Source organism: Aspergillus ochraceoroseus (genome assembly GCF_002846915.1).
Source record: "Aspergillus ochraceoroseus IBT 24754 chromosome Unknown P175scaffold_1, whole genome shotgun sequence".
Lineage (NCBI taxonomy): Eukaryota > Fungi > Ascomycota > Eurotiomycetes > Eurotiales > Aspergillaceae > Aspergillus > Aspergillus ochraceoroseus.
Genome location: NW_024468476.1, coordinates 5,587,554 through 5,604,063, shown reverse-complemented (window position 1 = coordinate 5,604,063; position 16,510 = coordinate 5,587,554). Strand labels below are relative to the sequence as shown.

General features: G+C 48.6%; 7 protein-coding genes across 7 annotated transcripts; 4 read left to right on the top strand and 3 right to left on the bottom strand.

The window, feature by feature from the left end:
• Positions 1 to 326: 326 nt before the first annotated feature.
• P175DRAFT_0514236 (uncharacterized protein) lies at positions 327 to 4,957 on the bottom strand. The gene is made up of 3 exons (XM_040898799.1): positions 4,638 to 4,957; positions 2,183 to 4,539; positions 327 to 1,736 (listed from the first exon to the last, which is right to left on the bottom strand). Exons 1-3 carry the CDS (start codon positions 4,666 to 4,668, stop codon positions 408 to 410), a joined length of 3,717 nt encoding a protein of 1,238 aa, XP_040756916.1. The 5' UTR covers positions 4,669 to 4,957; the 3' UTR covers positions 327 to 407.
• Positions 4,958 to 5,474: 517 nt separating this feature from the next.
• Positions 5,475 to 6,365, top strand: P175DRAFT_0429642 (DUF4112 domain-containing protein; the record flags this gene model as incomplete). Its single annotated transcript, XM_040893378.1, has 3 exons — positions 5,475 to 5,546; positions 5,624 to 5,838; positions 5,891 to 6,365. The coding sequence occupies 3 exons, from the start codon at positions 5,475 to 5,477 to the stop codon at positions 6,363 to 6,365; spliced, it is 762 nt and encodes a 253-aa protein (XP_040756915.1).
• Positions 6,366 to 6,507: 142 nt separating this feature from the next.
• Positions 6,508 to 7,707, bottom strand: P175DRAFT_0425878 (uncharacterized protein; the record flags this gene model as incomplete). The annotated part of the gene is made up of 2 exons (XM_040893135.1): positions 6,508 to 7,543; positions 7,622 to 7,707. The coding sequence occupies 2 exons, from the start codon at positions 7,705 to 7,707 to the stop codon at positions 6,508 to 6,510; spliced, it is 1,122 nt and encodes a 373-aa protein (XP_040756914.1).
• Positions 7,708 to 8,548: 841 nt separating this feature from the next.
• On the top strand, positions 8,549 to 9,651 carry P175DRAFT_0498629 (uncharacterized protein). The gene is made up of 3 exons (XM_040896547.1): positions 8,549 to 8,982; positions 9,047 to 9,105; positions 9,165 to 9,651. Exons 1-3 carry the CDS (start codon positions 8,842 to 8,844, stop codon positions 9,391 to 9,393), a joined length of 429 nt encoding a protein of 142 aa, XP_040756913.1. The 5' UTR covers positions 8,549 to 8,841; the 3' UTR covers positions 9,394 to 9,651.
• A 428-nt stretch (positions 9,652 to 10,079) lies between these two features.
• On the top strand, positions 10,080 to 12,467 carry P175DRAFT_0498626 (putative integral membrane protein (Ptm1)). The gene is made up of 7 exons (XM_040896546.1): positions 10,080 to 10,327; positions 10,384 to 10,578; positions 10,637 to 10,962; positions 11,018 to 11,058; positions 11,110 to 11,184; positions 11,238 to 11,848; positions 11,906 to 12,467. Exons 1-7 carry the CDS (start codon positions 10,253 to 10,255, stop codon positions 12,182 to 12,184), a joined length of 1,602 nt encoding a protein of 533 aa, XP_040756912.1. The 5' UTR covers positions 10,080 to 10,252; the 3' UTR covers positions 12,185 to 12,467.
• Positions 12,468 to 12,964: 497 nt separating this feature from the next.
• On the top strand, positions 12,965 to 14,683 carry P175DRAFT_0428717 (uncharacterized protein; the record flags this gene model as incomplete). The annotated part of the gene is made up of 2 exons (XM_040893318.1): positions 12,965 to 13,427; positions 13,470 to 14,683. 2 exons carry the CDS (start codon positions 12,965 to 12,967, stop codon positions 14,681 to 14,683), a joined length of 1,677 nt encoding a protein of 558 aa, XP_040756911.1.
• Positions 14,684 to 14,874: 191 nt separating this feature from the next.
• P175DRAFT_0529074 (WD-repeat containing protein SWD2) lies at positions 14,875 to 16,497 on the bottom strand (the record flags this gene model as incomplete). The annotated part of the gene is made up of 5 exons (XM_040899657.1): positions 14,875 to 15,653; positions 15,706 to 15,931; positions 15,992 to 16,192; positions 16,312 to 16,427; positions 16,491 to 16,497. 5 exons carry the CDS (start codon positions 16,495 to 16,497, stop codon positions 14,875 to 14,877), a joined length of 1,329 nt encoding a protein of 442 aa, XP_040756910.1.
• Between the last annotated feature and the right edge of the window lie 13 nt (positions 16,498 to 16,510).

Genomic DNA, 16,510 nt, shown 5'->3' with positions numbered 1-16,510 from the left:
CCAAAGATTAGGTAGCGCCTAGGCTCTACTATTTCTAGTACCATAGAGAGATATTAGAATTAATAAATAGTTAGTTTAGTTAGTTAACTAACTAACTACCACTTTCTAGATTAATAAGCTTGTCCTGTTTGTCCTCCCTAGCCTGGGGCCTTGTACAGTACGCCGAAAAGCGTCACACGGGCGTTGCAGATGTTTAGCCCCATAATTGGTCGTTACTACTGGGATATGCACCAGCTATATATATATATATATATATATATATCTAAGTGCTCGTGCGCTTTACTTCCGGCCCAGATAGACTACTCACTGTAGCACACAAGATTGTTACAAAGCGTTTATATTAATGTACAACTCTATTTATACAAACTGTATGGTGGCTTGGTGAACTACATTACAAAAAAAGCCATTTATTCATTTCGTCGGTGGGCTTCCTCTTCCTCCAGCAAATCCCTTGCCCGATGACCGTCGGTATCCCGGTTGTTGTTGTGGTTGTTGTTCTTGACACCGCCAGATAGAATAAATTCCCTGGTCCAGGGCGGCACAATAGCCTTGACCTTCACCTCCCCGGCTTCCGTATCTGGCATCCCTTCTGTCCTAGCCCACGTAATCTTAAATTCCTGATCAGGGCTATATTGACTCCCCTCACCCGTAAGCGCAATGTCAGTCATCATCTCCAAGCGGCACAGTGCAAGTCCAACATTTCCAATGCCCCCGAGAAACTTCCCGGCGCTGCGGCCCTTGCGAGGGCCAGCCTTGGAGATACTCGATCCCGACGGAGGTAAAGAGAGCGCAGAGGAGGAGGGGTCATACACCGGGCCATCCGCGGAAGCAAGAGTGCTCAAGTCACCGTCATAGAATTGAACTGGCAGTATCCGCTTTCGCACAACACCCGTATGGTGAGTTCGAATGGTAAGCTCCTGTCCAATATAACAGCCCTTGCGGAAGTCAACGCCTCGAGTCATGTCCATATTACACTCCAACGGAAGTGACCCCTCACGAAGAATTTCAGACTGCCCCTCTGCCACACCATGCAGCATTCGCCGCACGGTATAGGCAGCCAGGTCTACCTCCGAGCCCGCCACCTGCGTCTCGTCAGGGACGTGTGTCCGGAGATCCTCCGTGCCGGGGGTGACTAGACGAGATCCAAAGCCCGGTGCCCGGCTATCAACGCAGCCAACTACTAACTCCGAGGAAGGCAAAAACGGGGCAGCAGGTGGAGACTCCAGATTATACGCTGCCCAGCGCGGTTCGGCATGGGGTTTCCACGACGCCCAGACAGTTCGTTCACCATCCTCCAGCGCCCGTAGTTGAAGCTTAGATCGAAGTTTATGCTTCTTCAAATGCTTCATGAGACTTGCCACCTCGTTCTTATCCACTTCCACTAACCACGCTGGCTCATCGGGCGAAGCGCCCTCCGATTGAGACAACGGGTAGATAAAGACATCGTTCAACACTCGGCCATGGGAATTAAGGAAAGCGGCATATGATCCGGTTCGACGCACGGAGCGGTTCGGGTCATTGGCAACGAACATGTTCTGTGTAATGAGACCCTGGAGGAACGTTGTACTGTCGGCCCCCGTGATGGAAATTAGAGCCCGATTCGTGAGACGAGCATATCCTGCTTGTGGTGGAGATTGTGAGATTTCATTGCTGGTATTCTGAACCCGCGGCTGTCGCGTTGTCGAGAAAAGTCGACCCCCAATCAGACAGCGAGCACATATAGCTCTGCTCGGTGGCTTTGGGCGCATCATATTCCCAAAGTCTGTCCCCCAGGTGTGGATAGGGCCCCTTGAGAAGTTTACAAATCAAAGTGACCTTCACTGATGACATCGAGGGAAAGGCGGTAGGAGGCGGCAGTATAATATCCATGTATGACATAATTCGGGTACATTAACTAACAACCTACGTATCGGCTATCCTCCGCATGTACGGAGTATGTACCTACAAATGGATAACACGGATAGTTGGCTGGGAACGAAAGGATGAGAAAAGACTAGGTAACGGTGATCCTGTACTTGGTGTGATCAATTGTATCGCCATGATATACGCTACTCTGCAAAGACCAAGAAACAATCGCACATCCACTCGAACAATCCCAAAACACTGATACCACTTATTTACTACCCTTGGCAACGCCTTGCAAGAAATCGAGAAGAAATGCCTTATTAACAGGAGATGCAACCTTGTTGGAGGCCCGGTTGTCATCGTCGCTAGATGTCCCATTCCTCGTGGGGTGACTAAGAGGTGAGAGTGGGCTAACAACAGATGGAGCTGCCGACGCCTTGGAGGCGGAAGTCTGGAGATCAAGTGGCTCTGTAGGAGAAACCTTCGGAGAAGTAGTCTGTTTGCTGAAGAGGGAAAGAAGAGTCTCTCTTTGTGCGGCTGTCTGGCTTGGGCGACGAGGAAAATCGGATGGAGCTGTTGGCGCGATTGGCGCTGCTTTGTGGTCAGGCACCTGCGGAAGAATGCCCTGCGGCCCAGTGGCCTCTGGTTCCTTTGTTCGTATCGGTAAAATGCTCTGAACGTTGGCGTTGTCCGAACGGCGTAATATCTGCGGCTGGAATGGCTTCGCTGGCTCGGGAGACTTCGCTTTGGCAGAACGAGGTCTCGAGGGCGCCTGTGAAGCCTGTGTCGATACTGCAGTTGGGGGTTGCGTCCTCTTGGCACTTTGTGGTCGAGGTAAAATCGTGATCGGCGAAGCCAGAGGTTGCGTCGGCCGGTCTCGGCTAGTTTGACGCTTCGACTCACTCGCCGTCCTCCTAGCAGATGACTTGGGAATGGCTTCAAATTGGGGCATATTCAGCGGCCCAGACACAGTTGCCGAAGTCCACGCACCTTTACCAGCTTTCTGGGAAGTGTTCGCGTTTAAATTCGGTCGCTGAAGAATTTGTTTCCTACCCGGTGAGACCGGATGACCAGATAACTCGGCCGGACGTTGGCTGCTCATAGCCGAAGATCCTTGAAGCAAGTTCAACAATTGATCTTGGTGTTGGGAAGGCTTGCGGCCCTCGACTATGGTCTTCTCAGGCTGCGGCACTAAGACTGCAGTGGCTGTCTTCGGTGTCTTCTTATCATCCTTGAATACACTCAACAACGCCAAGGAATGACTTGTAAGTTTGGGTGGTGGCAATTTGCTCGCGGGCGGTACAGCTGCTCCCTGAATCTGGGTCGGTTGGGCCAAGTGAGAAAATTGAGGATCCCCGGTTTGCTGGTAGGGCGCTGGGGCAGGCATTGACGGAGGAGGATGGGGAACTCCCATCGGTAACGGACCATTTTTCTCCAGTTGCGTAGAGAGTTGATCTAGTAAGCCGGGCATCCCTTGATAACCAACTGGAGGGCCGGGCTGATTAACAGGTAGAAATCCGTGAGGAAACTGGGGAACAGGTTGGTGTACCGGACCACAAATAGGGGGACCACTATGTGGGGGTGAGATTTGAGGCATGTTTCCTGGTGGTCCAACGTACTGTTGAGGGAACCCAGGGAAAAATCCTGGCGCGGAGTAGGGTTGGTTTGGGCCTTGATCAACATTGGGAGTTTGCGGAAGAGAACCTCGGGAAGAGCCGCTTCTCAACAGCTCCAGGAGAGCATTTGATTTCGAGGAAGTAGGTTCTGGCGTGACGGCAGGGTTATTGATGTTTAAGAGCCGCTTCAGATGAATAGAGGCATCCTGAGATGCAGCCACTTCAGGCAAATCACTAGGAACGGCCGCTTCCACAGGCACATAGTCAGGTGTAAAGGCGGGCTGGAGACCTTCATCCATCGACACCTCCCCTTCGGTAAAAAGAGCTTGCTTAACGTCCAAATGTGTCTTTGGATCCAGCTTCTTCTGCTGGGCAATCCACTTCTTCAGTGGGTGCATAAACGGTGCGACCATGTAAAACTTATTGGCGTTGGCAGCCGCCAAACCCTGGTCGTATTGCTTGCTCTTCTTCAATGTCGGCAGGTCCGACAATTTATACCACTCAATCTTGCTGATTTCCTTCCGGGTGCGAGGCTCAAAATAGGCATCCTGTGGTACACCTCGAAATACGTATAGCCTCATGTGCTGCTCACGCATGGTGATTTCAATGAACTTGACATCGTTTTCGGCCTTGACGAGTCCTGCTTCCCGAATATCATAACCAGTCTCTTCATATACTTCGCGGATGGCACAATCAAGATCTTTCTCATCCTTGTTGATTTTCCCTCGGGGGAAACTCCAATTAGAGCCCTTCTTCCAACCCTTGACCAAGACCACCTCGTCCATCTCCTGATTCAGCATTATAGCTCCACGTACAGGAACACGAGTTTTGTACGCCAGGAACTCGGAAAAGGCAGTCATATGATGATAGCGGGACCAGTTGGCCATGAGTGGACAATGCTGGAAAATGCGCAGAGCAAAGGCCTTCAGAGATAGAGAGGGGAGGGCCGGGTCTAATGGCCGGATAAAATCCTCGTAAAACCATTGCGCCTCCTCCACTTGAAAACATATCCGCTCAACGGATTCCAGTTCCTCCCGGGGTAAATTTATTATAAAACGGACACACAAGTCATCTAGCCCTGTTCGCAAGTTAATATCATCATGACCATTATTGTGTCCAACATGTGCAGGCACCACATCAAGAAATGGGAAGAGACGAGGTCAAAGAGAGACATACAATCTTCCAACTGCATCTTTGTTTCGGTCATATTGTAAGGTGTACTTTAGCATTTCAGCACGGCCTATTTTTGGCCGAGTAGCGCTCAGATCAACGGGAAAAACAGATGGTTCTTGGGAGATGGAAACAATGATGCAGCTTCCAGGAGAGGTGCTTGGCGAGCGCCAACCCTGAAGCGGACAGTAATAGGACAGAAAAGGCAGGGGGGAATGGTAGAGTAGGCGCCAATCTCCTGGGAAATGCGGTTCGCGATTATGGACGAAGAAAGGAAATGTCAGTTCGTTGTGAGGATCTCGCCGATCGAAGTTGGGAGATGATTATGGAAGAGCTGCTGAGCTGGACTGGCTGAGCCACACGACGCCCAAATCGGGCCAAAATGTGGCGTAAACTAGTCGATATCAAACATAGCAAACATAGCAAACATACGCGCCACAAGCATGCAAACTTCCATCTAACGAGGCTGTGCAATATGTGGCTAGTGAAGATCGACCAACCAAGATTTGTTGATTATGTCACAGGAGGAGCACTGGGGAACCGTGGAATATATGACGTCCTTCCAAGGTCCAGCATAGGATTATATTTATCGGATAGAGGATCCACGCCCAATAACCTGTTTTAAATTTCCGCCTCATACAAAGATAGAAAAATTTTCAATATATATACACTGCTTGGTTTGCAACAAGTTGCTCCTCTCACGGAAGGGAAGCTTGCTCAGGAGCCCAAAAAGCTTCAATTTACTTCCTGGATTTCGATACAATCACTTGGCGCGCCATTCATTTCCCCCGCCATTCAACAGCCATCCTGGTCTAAATACAGCTTCTGCGAGGCTAAGGAAGCATGTCGGGCGCATTCGCTTTCGTCGGGAAGAAGATTCTCGCAGAGTCAGCGAGGAATCACTTTGGATCGGAGGTAAGCTACTCATGCACCGTGGCTAGGGTTCTCGCTTGTCCTGGGTAGGACAGATGTTCACACCTCGTGTGTTATAGGACCCTTATTTCGAAGAAGTCCCTGCATCCCGGCTATATCGCGCGTTTGGCAAGAAGACGCAGAGAAGACGCAAGGCCGCTCCACCTGGGCTATCTGAAAACGATACCAAAATCCTCACACGCGTCAAACGACGGGCTTACAGACTAGACTATTCATTGTTTAACCTTTGCGGTATCAAATTTGGATGGGGTAGTGTGATTGGGATAGTTCCTTTGTAAGTCAAGATTCTAACAGCAGTGACACAGCTCTAACTCATAGGTATTTAGTATTGGTGATGCCGCGGACGGAGCATTAGCTTTAATGGTATTGCACACCTGTGAAGGCATCGATGGGGGGCTACCCAGCCGACTTCGAATGCTAATGATGATGAATATTATCATTGACTTTTTCATCGGGCTTGTGCCATTTGTGGGAGACATTGCAGATGCTATGTTCAAATGCAACACTCGAAACGCTATCATTCTTGAAAAATATTTGCGGCAAAAAGGGGCCCGCGCAATTTCAAGCCATGAACAGCAACAAGGCAGAAGAGTTGATCCAAGCCTCCCAAATGAATTTGATCAGTACGACTCGGAAGTCACTGATAGTCCACGTCGCCACAGAGATCGCGCCGGTAAGCAAAGTGTCAAGGGTCCGGCTAAACCGCCTGCGGCTAAGCGGTCTCGAGGTGATCGGAGGCCGACGCATCAGGAAGGAGATTTAGAGACAGGAATCATCGATGATTTTCACGGCCGAAAGTGATGCGCAAAGTGAAACTATCGAAAGGATTCATTGCAAACGGCCCCAAAGTGGGGATGTTGATAATGAATTATCTATGTTCTATTTTCGATGATATACCCCCCTTTTTTTATTCTGTTCGATTGGAAGAGTGCACGTTGTCCAATTAATTTAGTTCAGGGCGAGATCGAATACAAGCGTAGCAAAAGTCACGGAACGGTTCATCCTGAAGACCATTAGGTGTTTGGACTTCATTTGGTTTGCCCTCTGAATTGCAAATGTAAGTTTGGCAGAGGGCACAGCGGGACCCATCCGTGGGCATTCGGGACGACTGAAGCTTGTTTGCGGTCCTCGTCACATTTGACATAACGCCAGGATACTTCTCACCCTGCGTCGTAACATAACGAACCATCAGTTCATCAATAGACAGATTTTTCGTCAGAATGTTTTCAGAAGGAGGGGTATCCGGCATAATAATGTTGGAAAGCTCCGGGAACAGGCTTGAGTAATTCTGTAATTCCGCGGTAAATAGGTCCCTGAGAGGAAAATTGAATTCAAGGTCGAACGGAGACATCCCGTCAGACACCTGCCACGTCAATGCAGAGCCACGTCCTTTGGCCACATTCGCAAGGGTCTTCGCGGCAAGTCTACCATCGGAGTCTCCCCATAAAATTCCAAAGCATTCGATGCTCTTGGCAAACGCAATTATGAGCCTATTCAATAGGATGTAGTCGATATCAGCCCGAGAGGTAGCGGTGGTGATTGACGCTCTGAATGCATCAAGACGTTCTTTGTGTGATAGGGATGTATCGTCTGCGAAATTATTGCCGGCGAATTTGGATAATACATCCCGTAGCTCGGGGTCAATATTAAAAATATCATGCAAAGCAAGTCGCGTAAAGGATGCGCGCGGAAAGCACCGTTGAACGAGATCAAAAGCCTCGTCATGCGAAGGAGCCGAAGGGTATATACTCGAAGGCTCGACAATAAGGACGTGCAGATCAAATCCAGGAGGAGGGTGTGATTTTGCCAGCGACTCTTCTAATTGAGCATGCACCATATGAAGCAGGGTCGACGATGACAAGCCATAGGAAAGTGGCAAAAGCATCCTCAGCGGCCCGGTCTTGGGCAAATCTCTTCTTAGACGATACTTTTCTGTCCGTTTAAAAACCTTATATCCAACAAATTGTATAAAACACTCTCTATATAGGAGAAAGAACTAGGAGTTAGCAATTACACACGCCCAGCATGGATGAGACCTCTCGAAGAAAGAAACCTACCGACACCGATGACGGGCACGGATTGTGAATATGGACTCAGCATCCCCACAATCCATACAGGTACTCGATATCTCTTTTCCGGGCATTTTTGAGACGTTCCTCACACGGACCGCAGTCAAATATCCAATTCACTTCTCTTTCTCGCCTTCTTGGAGGGGAAATTTTGAATTGAAGGCAGAATTCTTTCGCGCGGGGATGGAAAAACCGAAGTTGGTAGGCGGTAAATCCCCTCACGTGGAGCAAAGGGGGGCCGCTTAGTAAGCTTTAATTAGTTGGCCGGCGAGAATGCCAGAATGCAGCAGCTTCTGTACGAACTATTAACCACACTAAATGTCCAGCTAAATTGCAATCTACTACGTAGAGCTGGTAGCGAGCTTTAATATTTTGTTTCTTTTCAACAAGGGTATTAGGGGGTTTGGTATTGGGGCTTTCGTTATTTTCAAACTACAGAGTGGATATCATTTTGTAAATCTTGAACAACAAACTTACTAGTATTCTACCTCCATAGTTTATGTAGCGGATGCGGCATCTTTCGATTGCGCCCAACGACCGTAGAAAGCCCGTGGCTGTCTCTCTAAAGTTAGGCCAACAGAGACGATACCTAAACATCGTTGTCAATTACAACTTAGCAAGCTTTAAATGTTCTTTTTATCCCAAGACACCCCATTCCGAAGATCGGAATCGGCAGGCTGGTGGAGTGGACAGTCTTGACTCCTACGTACGCCGTCGTTAGTTTCATTTCCCACACCAGCGGCGCCTCCTTTCAAACCCGTAAATAGAAAGCTGAGCCCCCTAACTAAATACTCCGGAAGGGTTTCCTAGTTAAGAAATTAATTGATCCCGGCTTATAGGAGCTCAAGTACAAATTTGACTCTTTCTGTTGATGTAATTTAAATCTTCAGTCAAGCACATGAGTCGTCATTTCCACAGAGAGTCAGAGACTCATTCAGGTCGATAAGGCGATACGGAGTATATCCATCCAGTGGAACCACCATTCAAAAAATCATTACACCAGTCCGAGTCTAGTAAATAACAACTTGCCTAACATCTATGCTTGCGTAGACGCTGTCATGCTGGGCATCTAGATGTTGGCTACCAAGGCTTGACTCACCCCCTATAAAAGGAGTCTATCCCTTCAAATTATTTGCATACCTAATCTGAGCATTACCCCCAAATTCCAAACATATCCACCGTTCGCAAGGCAACAAACCTATTTTGCAATGTTTGGCAAAGATTTCTTCAGCTGGTTTTCCTCCGCAAAGGAGGAATCCAAGGCCACATGGGATCCCAACACCTTAACAATGGAGCAACCCCAAAGTATAGCCCCTCCAACAGCCGAGGGCGTTGTCACAAGTCAGCCTGTAAGATTTAAACAGAGCCGGAAAGCCGGCATCGCATGGCTTCTTATTAACAAAGCTGAGTTAGGGGCCCCAAGAAAACATGCAACCACAACTTCAACTCCGTGGTGGTGACGGGCCAGATGAGTAAGTCGTGATTCAGTAACTAATATCGCATGAGAATCTTAGGTAGCTAACATCAGTAGCTGTTGTGACTGTTGTTTCTGCTGTTGCGGAGACGATGGTCCCCCTGGTGGTCCTGGTGGTTTTGATGGTCCTGGTGGTTTTGATGGTCCTGGTGGTCCTGGTGGTCCTGGTGGTCCTGGTGGTTTTGATGGTCCTGGTGGTCCTGGTGGTCCTGGTGGTTTTGATGGTCCTGGTGGTCCTGGTGGTCCTGGTGGCCCCGGTGGCCCCGGTGGCCCTGGTGGATGGTGAAATGCTTACCCTATGAACGGTTTTTTTTTTTCATCCTTCGATAGCAGACTCAGCCGTTCTCTATAAACTATCCATAACGCAAAATTGCGGGTGCATCTAGGCTTCAAGGTTATAGAAACCACTAGCTGATATATCTGCGTTCGTTTTCTCTTTCTCCCCGTGTCTGTGTACAAATTCATTAGCATCCTATTTTCTTCATTGTATATTCTTATACTTTCAAACCAACAATATGTGTAAAATATTTCAATCTATGCCGGTCATCTCATTAAACCTATCCAGGAAAGTGTATGTGAAAACCTAGTCTAAGCATGGTACGAAGGTACGGAGTAGAGGAACGCCTGCTGGCTGTAGCACGCCAGCATCATGATCGGAGCGTATTAACTATACCCCGGGATCACGTATCGGATATTAGATAATCCTAGGGATAGCCTCTATTTTAATACACCCCTTCAGGTTTAAATCTCTCTTATGTAGAATTTCAAATCCCTATCAGCGTCGCGAAGAGAGCATTTGGCCGCTGTAGGGGGCTACTTCCACCGCCTTATATGACTAATACACATGGCTTCCAGAAGGGGCCTAGTGGTTCAACACATAACAATGACATCGGGCGCCATTCCGAAAGCGGGAAAACTAACCTCAAGGGGGACTTCAGAGGTGGCTTCCCAAGTTTACAGCCACGGTTTCTGCTTGGACACCATGCATGCTTACGCATCTTAGACACGACACCAAGGGTTAAAGGTCTCCTGGGAGCTTTGGGTTATTTTGACCTACCTTCCTTATTTCCTATGATCACAACTGTCATCTAGATCTTTTCTTTCATCAAGGGAGCCTGGTGCCTAGCTCCCATTGCCACAACAGGATGAAAAGCTGGGTTAAGACCCTCGGTTTATCGGCCTTTCTGGCAGTTCAAGCTTTTGCGAATGAGGTGGAATTGGTATGGTTCTAAATGATCCCGGATTTCATTCCCGATTACTGATTTCAAGTTGCTAGACACAGGATGTATCGCGCCGGTTGCAGTGTTCGGGCATGTATAGCCGCGAGGCTTGGGGAGGAAGAGTGGACCCATTCATATTGACCAAATTCGCTCAATCGAATACTGAAAATGGCGATCCCCTCGTCAGTCTAGTGATCTTTGAGTGGAATGATGAGAATCTAATTGGGAGGCGTATATCCGATGATCCCGAAGTGAGCTACTCTTTCCATTAACTGCAGAGGGAGATTGTGTGGCTTATACATCCTCCAGGAAATCGTGTCAATCTGCGATGAAGGCAGCGTGCACGCCGATCTTTGCAAGCAGGACCAAATCGGCTCTTTCATTCTAGCGGCGAACGCGACCGAAGTCTCTCAATTCCCGATAATATCTACAGCCATACACCTAAACAATCCGGATGCTGTGAATTACCCTATAAAGAAGACAGGGTTCTACTGCGTTAGCACATATGGATACTCTGGTGAGGATTATAGAGCCGTTGTGGAGTTTCGAAATGCATATGGCGAGCTTCCTGCTGCCCAGATCGCAAAGCTCCCTTTCTATGGCGGCTTAACAATTGTATACGCGGTCATCGGACTGTATGCGCCCTTGTATCCGTTATCGCATCTTAGACCATTCACTTACTCCTCACAGGTTTTGGGCTTTCCTTTACGTTCAAAACCGTCATGATATTTGTGGGTACACTACCCTAGCTGTTGTTTTGCATCTACTAATATGTTTTCCAGTGCCCGTCCAAAACTATATCACTGCCATCCTGGTTTTCCTTATCGTTGAACAGTTGATGACCTGGGGATTTTACGGTACGTCAATCGAAGGCTACATGTCGCAAGGCCTGCGCTTAACAAAAAGCCAGATTTTCAAAATCGACACGGATTAAATATCGGGGCAAAAGCTCTAATGGTTATTGTCGCTGTACTCAACGCCGCTCGCACTTCCTTCTCATTTTTCCTCCTGCTCATTGTTTGTATGGGGTATGGTGTTGTCAAGCCTTCCCTCGGCCGAACTATGGTATATGTTCGCATTCTTGCCATCGGGCACTTTGTGTTCGCCGTGGTATACGCAGTCGCAAGCCTGTCCATTACACCCGAAGCTGCGGGTATCTTGATTCTATTCATCGAACTTCCTCTTGCTGCCACTCTAACTGGATTTTATGTGTGGACCTTGAGCTCGCTGAACGCAACCACGAAAGACCTCGTGGACAGGCAGCAGAAGACTAAGGCGATGATGTACAAGAAGCTGTGGTGGTGTCTCCTAGGCAGCATCATTGTGCTCTTTGGCTTTATCTTTATCAATGCGCTCGCCTTCGCCAGTCGCAGCGAATCTAACTTCCTTCCCGAACACTGGAAAAGCAGATGGTTTGTGTTAGACGGGTGGCTTAGCATCGTGTATCTCTTCGATCTGTCATTTATTGCCTACTTGTGGCGCCCCACTGCAAACAACAGGCGCTTCGCCATGAGCGACGAGGTGAGTTACATTCTATGCCACAATCAATATCCTTTGTTAGTATTAATCAAGCATTAGCTTGCGCAAGATGATGACGGGTTTGAAATTCGCTCCTTCGGTGGGGCTTTGGATGAAGAGGACGCCCTTGGTGGCCCGGATGAGCCTTCCATTATTGAGTCGCATCGTGATCTCTCACCAGTCCCCCCCAAACCAGTTCCATCAGCGGCACAACCCCGGGAGTCTCTTGACGGTGAAACTATATTCGCTGTTGGCGAGGACGGCGATAAGTGGACTGACGATGAGGATGAGTCCCCTCGTAATTCAAGCGAGAGACAGAGGCTTACTGGCAAGGGCTAGGGCTAGGGTTATCTCTGTTATCTGTTGATTCTCCCGGTAGAGGTTTTTATCTAATGAACCACTATGAGGTCAAGTGCTTCGAATCACTTTGTACTGATATTGATGCCCAAGAGCATTCTTTTCCACAATTTGCCGGGGGTACAGTAGGAATTGGGTTCTTCGGTCCGGATCACTTTTGGCATATGACGGCGTTTGTCCTAGGGTATATAGTCCCTTTTTTTGCTCTTGTTCTTCTCTTTTAATGTTTCCAGATCTTATTTTTGGTGATGATGGATGAAATATATGTATGTATATATATATATATATATATATTATTCTAGATCCTGGTATCACACAGCCAAACATCACGCATGAGGACATTGATCCTCAGGTGATATTAAGTGTTTATCAAGTGTATTACCCAGATATTATGCTCATCCCCTTGTAGATATAAACGGGGTCTCAAACCGGACATAGGTAGACTTTACTGCAGAGAGAAGAGCTCCGTAATTCAGAATAATCGCACTCGCTACTTTACATATAGTAGTAACCCTGTATATTTCACAACAGATCCAACCATTACTCCAATTCACGAACTCGATTCTCTAGGCAACCTCTAGTTTATGCCTGGAAAGCGTGCGATGTGACTCATAGCAGTCAAGAACTCTTGATACTTAGCCGCCGCCAACCCCCAAAAACACCACCGCACCGATCATCCCTGGTAAAGTCCTGAAAACTCCCGAGGTCCCCGCATCCACAAAACCCAATCAACCTACGCACAAGCCAACCAACAAAAAAAAAATGCGGAGCACCACCACCGACCTCCAAGAACCAGGACAAACCCCAGAACCAGATACAGCACAAGACGCAACCCCCGAAACCAGCCAAGCTCTCGCCGCCTCCCTCGTGAACCGATGCCGCACCCTCCTCAGTGAACTCGATACCTTCAAGGCGCTTCTCACGCGCACGCAACGAAACCCCCAAAGCGTGGAAGTGCGGTCGTTGCGCTCGAATGTTCTCTCGGAACTGAAGACGTTAGAGAAACTGACGGAGCAGCTTCATGGTGCGATTGCCGCTGCGGGGGATGATGATACCGAGGAGGGCGGGCCCGGTCGAAACGATGCAGTGTTGAGGATTGTGCATGCGTTGAGGTCGTCGAATCTGCCGTTTTACGAGGCGGTTTGGACGATTGCCAAGAGGACTTGTACGGGGTTGGTTGCTTTGGGGAAGAGGTTCTATTGGGATCAGGACGGTGGGAGGTCCCGTGGTGGTGGTGGTGGTGGTGGTGGTGATCGAGGTGAGGGAGAGGAGTCGGCGAAGAAGCGGCCCAATAAGGACAAGCGGAAGAGTGTCTATGTTGATATTGTGGCGGATGATGGGGAGGAGTGGGTGAAGGTTTCTACTATTTCGGAGACTAGGCTGTTGTTTGAGATGGCGGAGAAAGGGTGGGAGGCGGATTCGGAGGATGAGGATGGGCAGGAGGGTCGCAGGACGGTTCTACAAAATTTTACTCACGATGCGGAGGACGATGAGTACTACAAAGACGACCACGACGATGACGATGACGATGATGAAATTGAGCTGATCAAGCTTGCGGCGGATATGAAGAAAGCTGCTAGCTTGGTGCGGGTCAACTACAGACATCCTCGCCTGCGTTTTGTGATTCCTAAGATTGAGGAGGGCCAGAGTCCTGATATTGATGAACTGCTTAAGGTAATACGGAGCTATGGTATCATAGTGAGCTGTGGTGAGAATATATTTACTTCACAAGCAAATGCTCCAAGCACATCTTCTGGATTTGCACTTTCTGCGAAGGACGAGGAGGAGGAGGTTTGTCAACTTCTCCCTAACCGGTTCAAAAGATTCACGCCCATACTCAATGTCGATTGTACCCTGCTGCTCGCTATTGTTTCAGATCTATCCCACTCCAAGAGCATAAATCCCTCTCCAGTTCATCACAAGGCTATCAACCGCCAGATTGAGGTTGAACATGAACGACCACTGCTGTTAACGGAACTCTGGCCAGCAATGAATTCCCATGAGCTCGTGTGCACAAATGAGGCTGCCAAACGAATGCGTGAGATTGTGGAAACCATTGGGACTGATACCGAAAAAAAACGGCTACAAATATTGATGGGCAATCCTCCCTTCGACAACGCAGACACAGCATCTCTTCTTGAGAAACTCCAGGATTTGTCAGACCATCCAGTGCCATCTCGATTAATTCTTCCCATTAGAATAGTTGAAGCCAAACCCGCCATTGACTCCGAGAAACAGCAGGGCAAACTTCCTGCAGTATTTGAGAAAGTGGAAGCAATATTGTCTGACATCAATTATAGCGTCTTCATGTATGGATGGGCGTGCCGGGTGACAACCATTTCTAGCAATCGTACGGTCGTCAAGCAAATCGAAACCATCATTGAGGCGCACAGAGACGATGAAGATTCGCGTGGACCACTGATATGGGTTTGTGATACCGCCAGAAGTTTGATAGGAAAAGAGAAAAACAGGAAGAATTAACATTCTTCACCGATGGAATCCAACTTGAATCGGCAAATTGGTGGGAAAAGGGCTCTCATCGAAAGAAGTAACCTGCCTCGGGTAATCAAGCGATTCGAGCTGCTGGATTGCATCAACTAGTACTTGCAAGCGCAAGAACTTGGTCCGCAATAGGCTCTACATGATTTAAAACGAAACCTCGGCAGGTGCTCCTACTTCTCAGACACTTTAGAGCTATCCTCCGGGAGCCAGAAAACAATATCCTTATCAGCAGAAGCAATCATATTATATCTCGGGTTGTACTCGATTAAAGCGGTGCGACCACGGTGTGGCAGCCTGGTCAATGGCTGCAAGATATTATTGGCATCTGGAGCTTGCTGTAGATCCCACACCAGAAGGTCCTGGTGGTCTCCTGAGCCGCCCAAGACGTACCGGCCATCTGGTGTGAAACAGGCATCTCCTTGACTCAGGGGCTTCCCTGTAGTTGAAACTGGGGCAGCTCTACCAGGTGACCCATTCTTGCCGACAAGGAAAGCTTTCAGGCTACCTTCGAAGGCATCCAAGATAAAATGGCCATGATAGTCCGTACCCACGAGAAGGTATTTTCCATCATTAGAAAACTCGAGACGAGTCCATGCCCGTCCCCGGGTTGAAGGGGTATATCTTTCTTCGTAAGGTCCAAGATCGAAGGTGGAAAAGGGAGATTTGTCGTAATTGCGGAAGTCGTAGAGAAGGACGGACGATGTTGACTGGGACGCAATCGCAATGACGGATGCCGATGGGTCAAACGCAACAAGATACGGCGTGGCCAATTTCAACTTTCCCTGAGCATGCCTCGAGCCAAGATCCCAAAGCGCAACTGTGTCGTCTTTGGAACATGAAATGAAAGAGTCGCTTCCCGGAGAGAGGGCCAAACAAGTCACTTTATCCGTATGTCCTGAGAAATAGCGTACATAACCTTCGCTGTGGAGATCTAGCAATCGCAGTGAATCTACTCCCGAGTAAGCACATACCCCCATAGTATATCGCAGAGTGCGGCTTACCGTCGACTTTGGTACTCGCGTGAAGGACTTGACGGGAATGGTGGGTGAACCTGGCTAAATGGGCGCCGTACTTCTTGCTTGGAACGGACTTTGTAGCTTTACCCTCCTTTACATCAAAGATCTGAATAATCTCATCATCACCAGAAGCCACCAGATATTCCCCCTGGTCGTCGAAGTCCAAGGACGTTATGTAATTAGACGAGTCCTGCTTTTGAGGACGAAATACCTAGAGTTGAAACCGCTCGATTAGACCCATGGCTCAACTATAATCAGAGCCGTAACCAACCTTCGTAGGGCGATAACTACGAATGATATCCGAGACCTTCTGAGCCTGCAGAAGATTCTGTTGTTGCTGTTGCTGTTGTTGGGATGTTGGCTGCGGTGTCGAAACCTGTTCACCTTCCGCCATAATTAACAGTCTAACGCGAAGAAACGAATTTTCCAGCGGAGAGTCCGAAGTAGCCAAACCAAATACAGAAGCTGAGAGCTAAGCGAGTGGCCTTCAAGTTCCTAGCATTTCTTGTCAAGCAGCAAGCTCCGTGATAGCTTGCCTTTCTGGAAATCTTTCAATCTTCCCGCGCGTCTGGCTCGGCGCGCTTGACCAACCCTGGAGCGGCGAAATAACATTCTTCCGATCCGGCGGCTACAGGCACTTAGGTAAGCATTTGTAAAATGTGCCTGGGGAACCGATGGTCGGAGCCTTGGCCGCACAGGGTCCGCCTCTGGGACCAATCAGAATTGCCTCGTCTCCTCTCCGACTCCGCGGTGTTTTATCTGACTGACACTTCTCATTTCTCATTCCCAA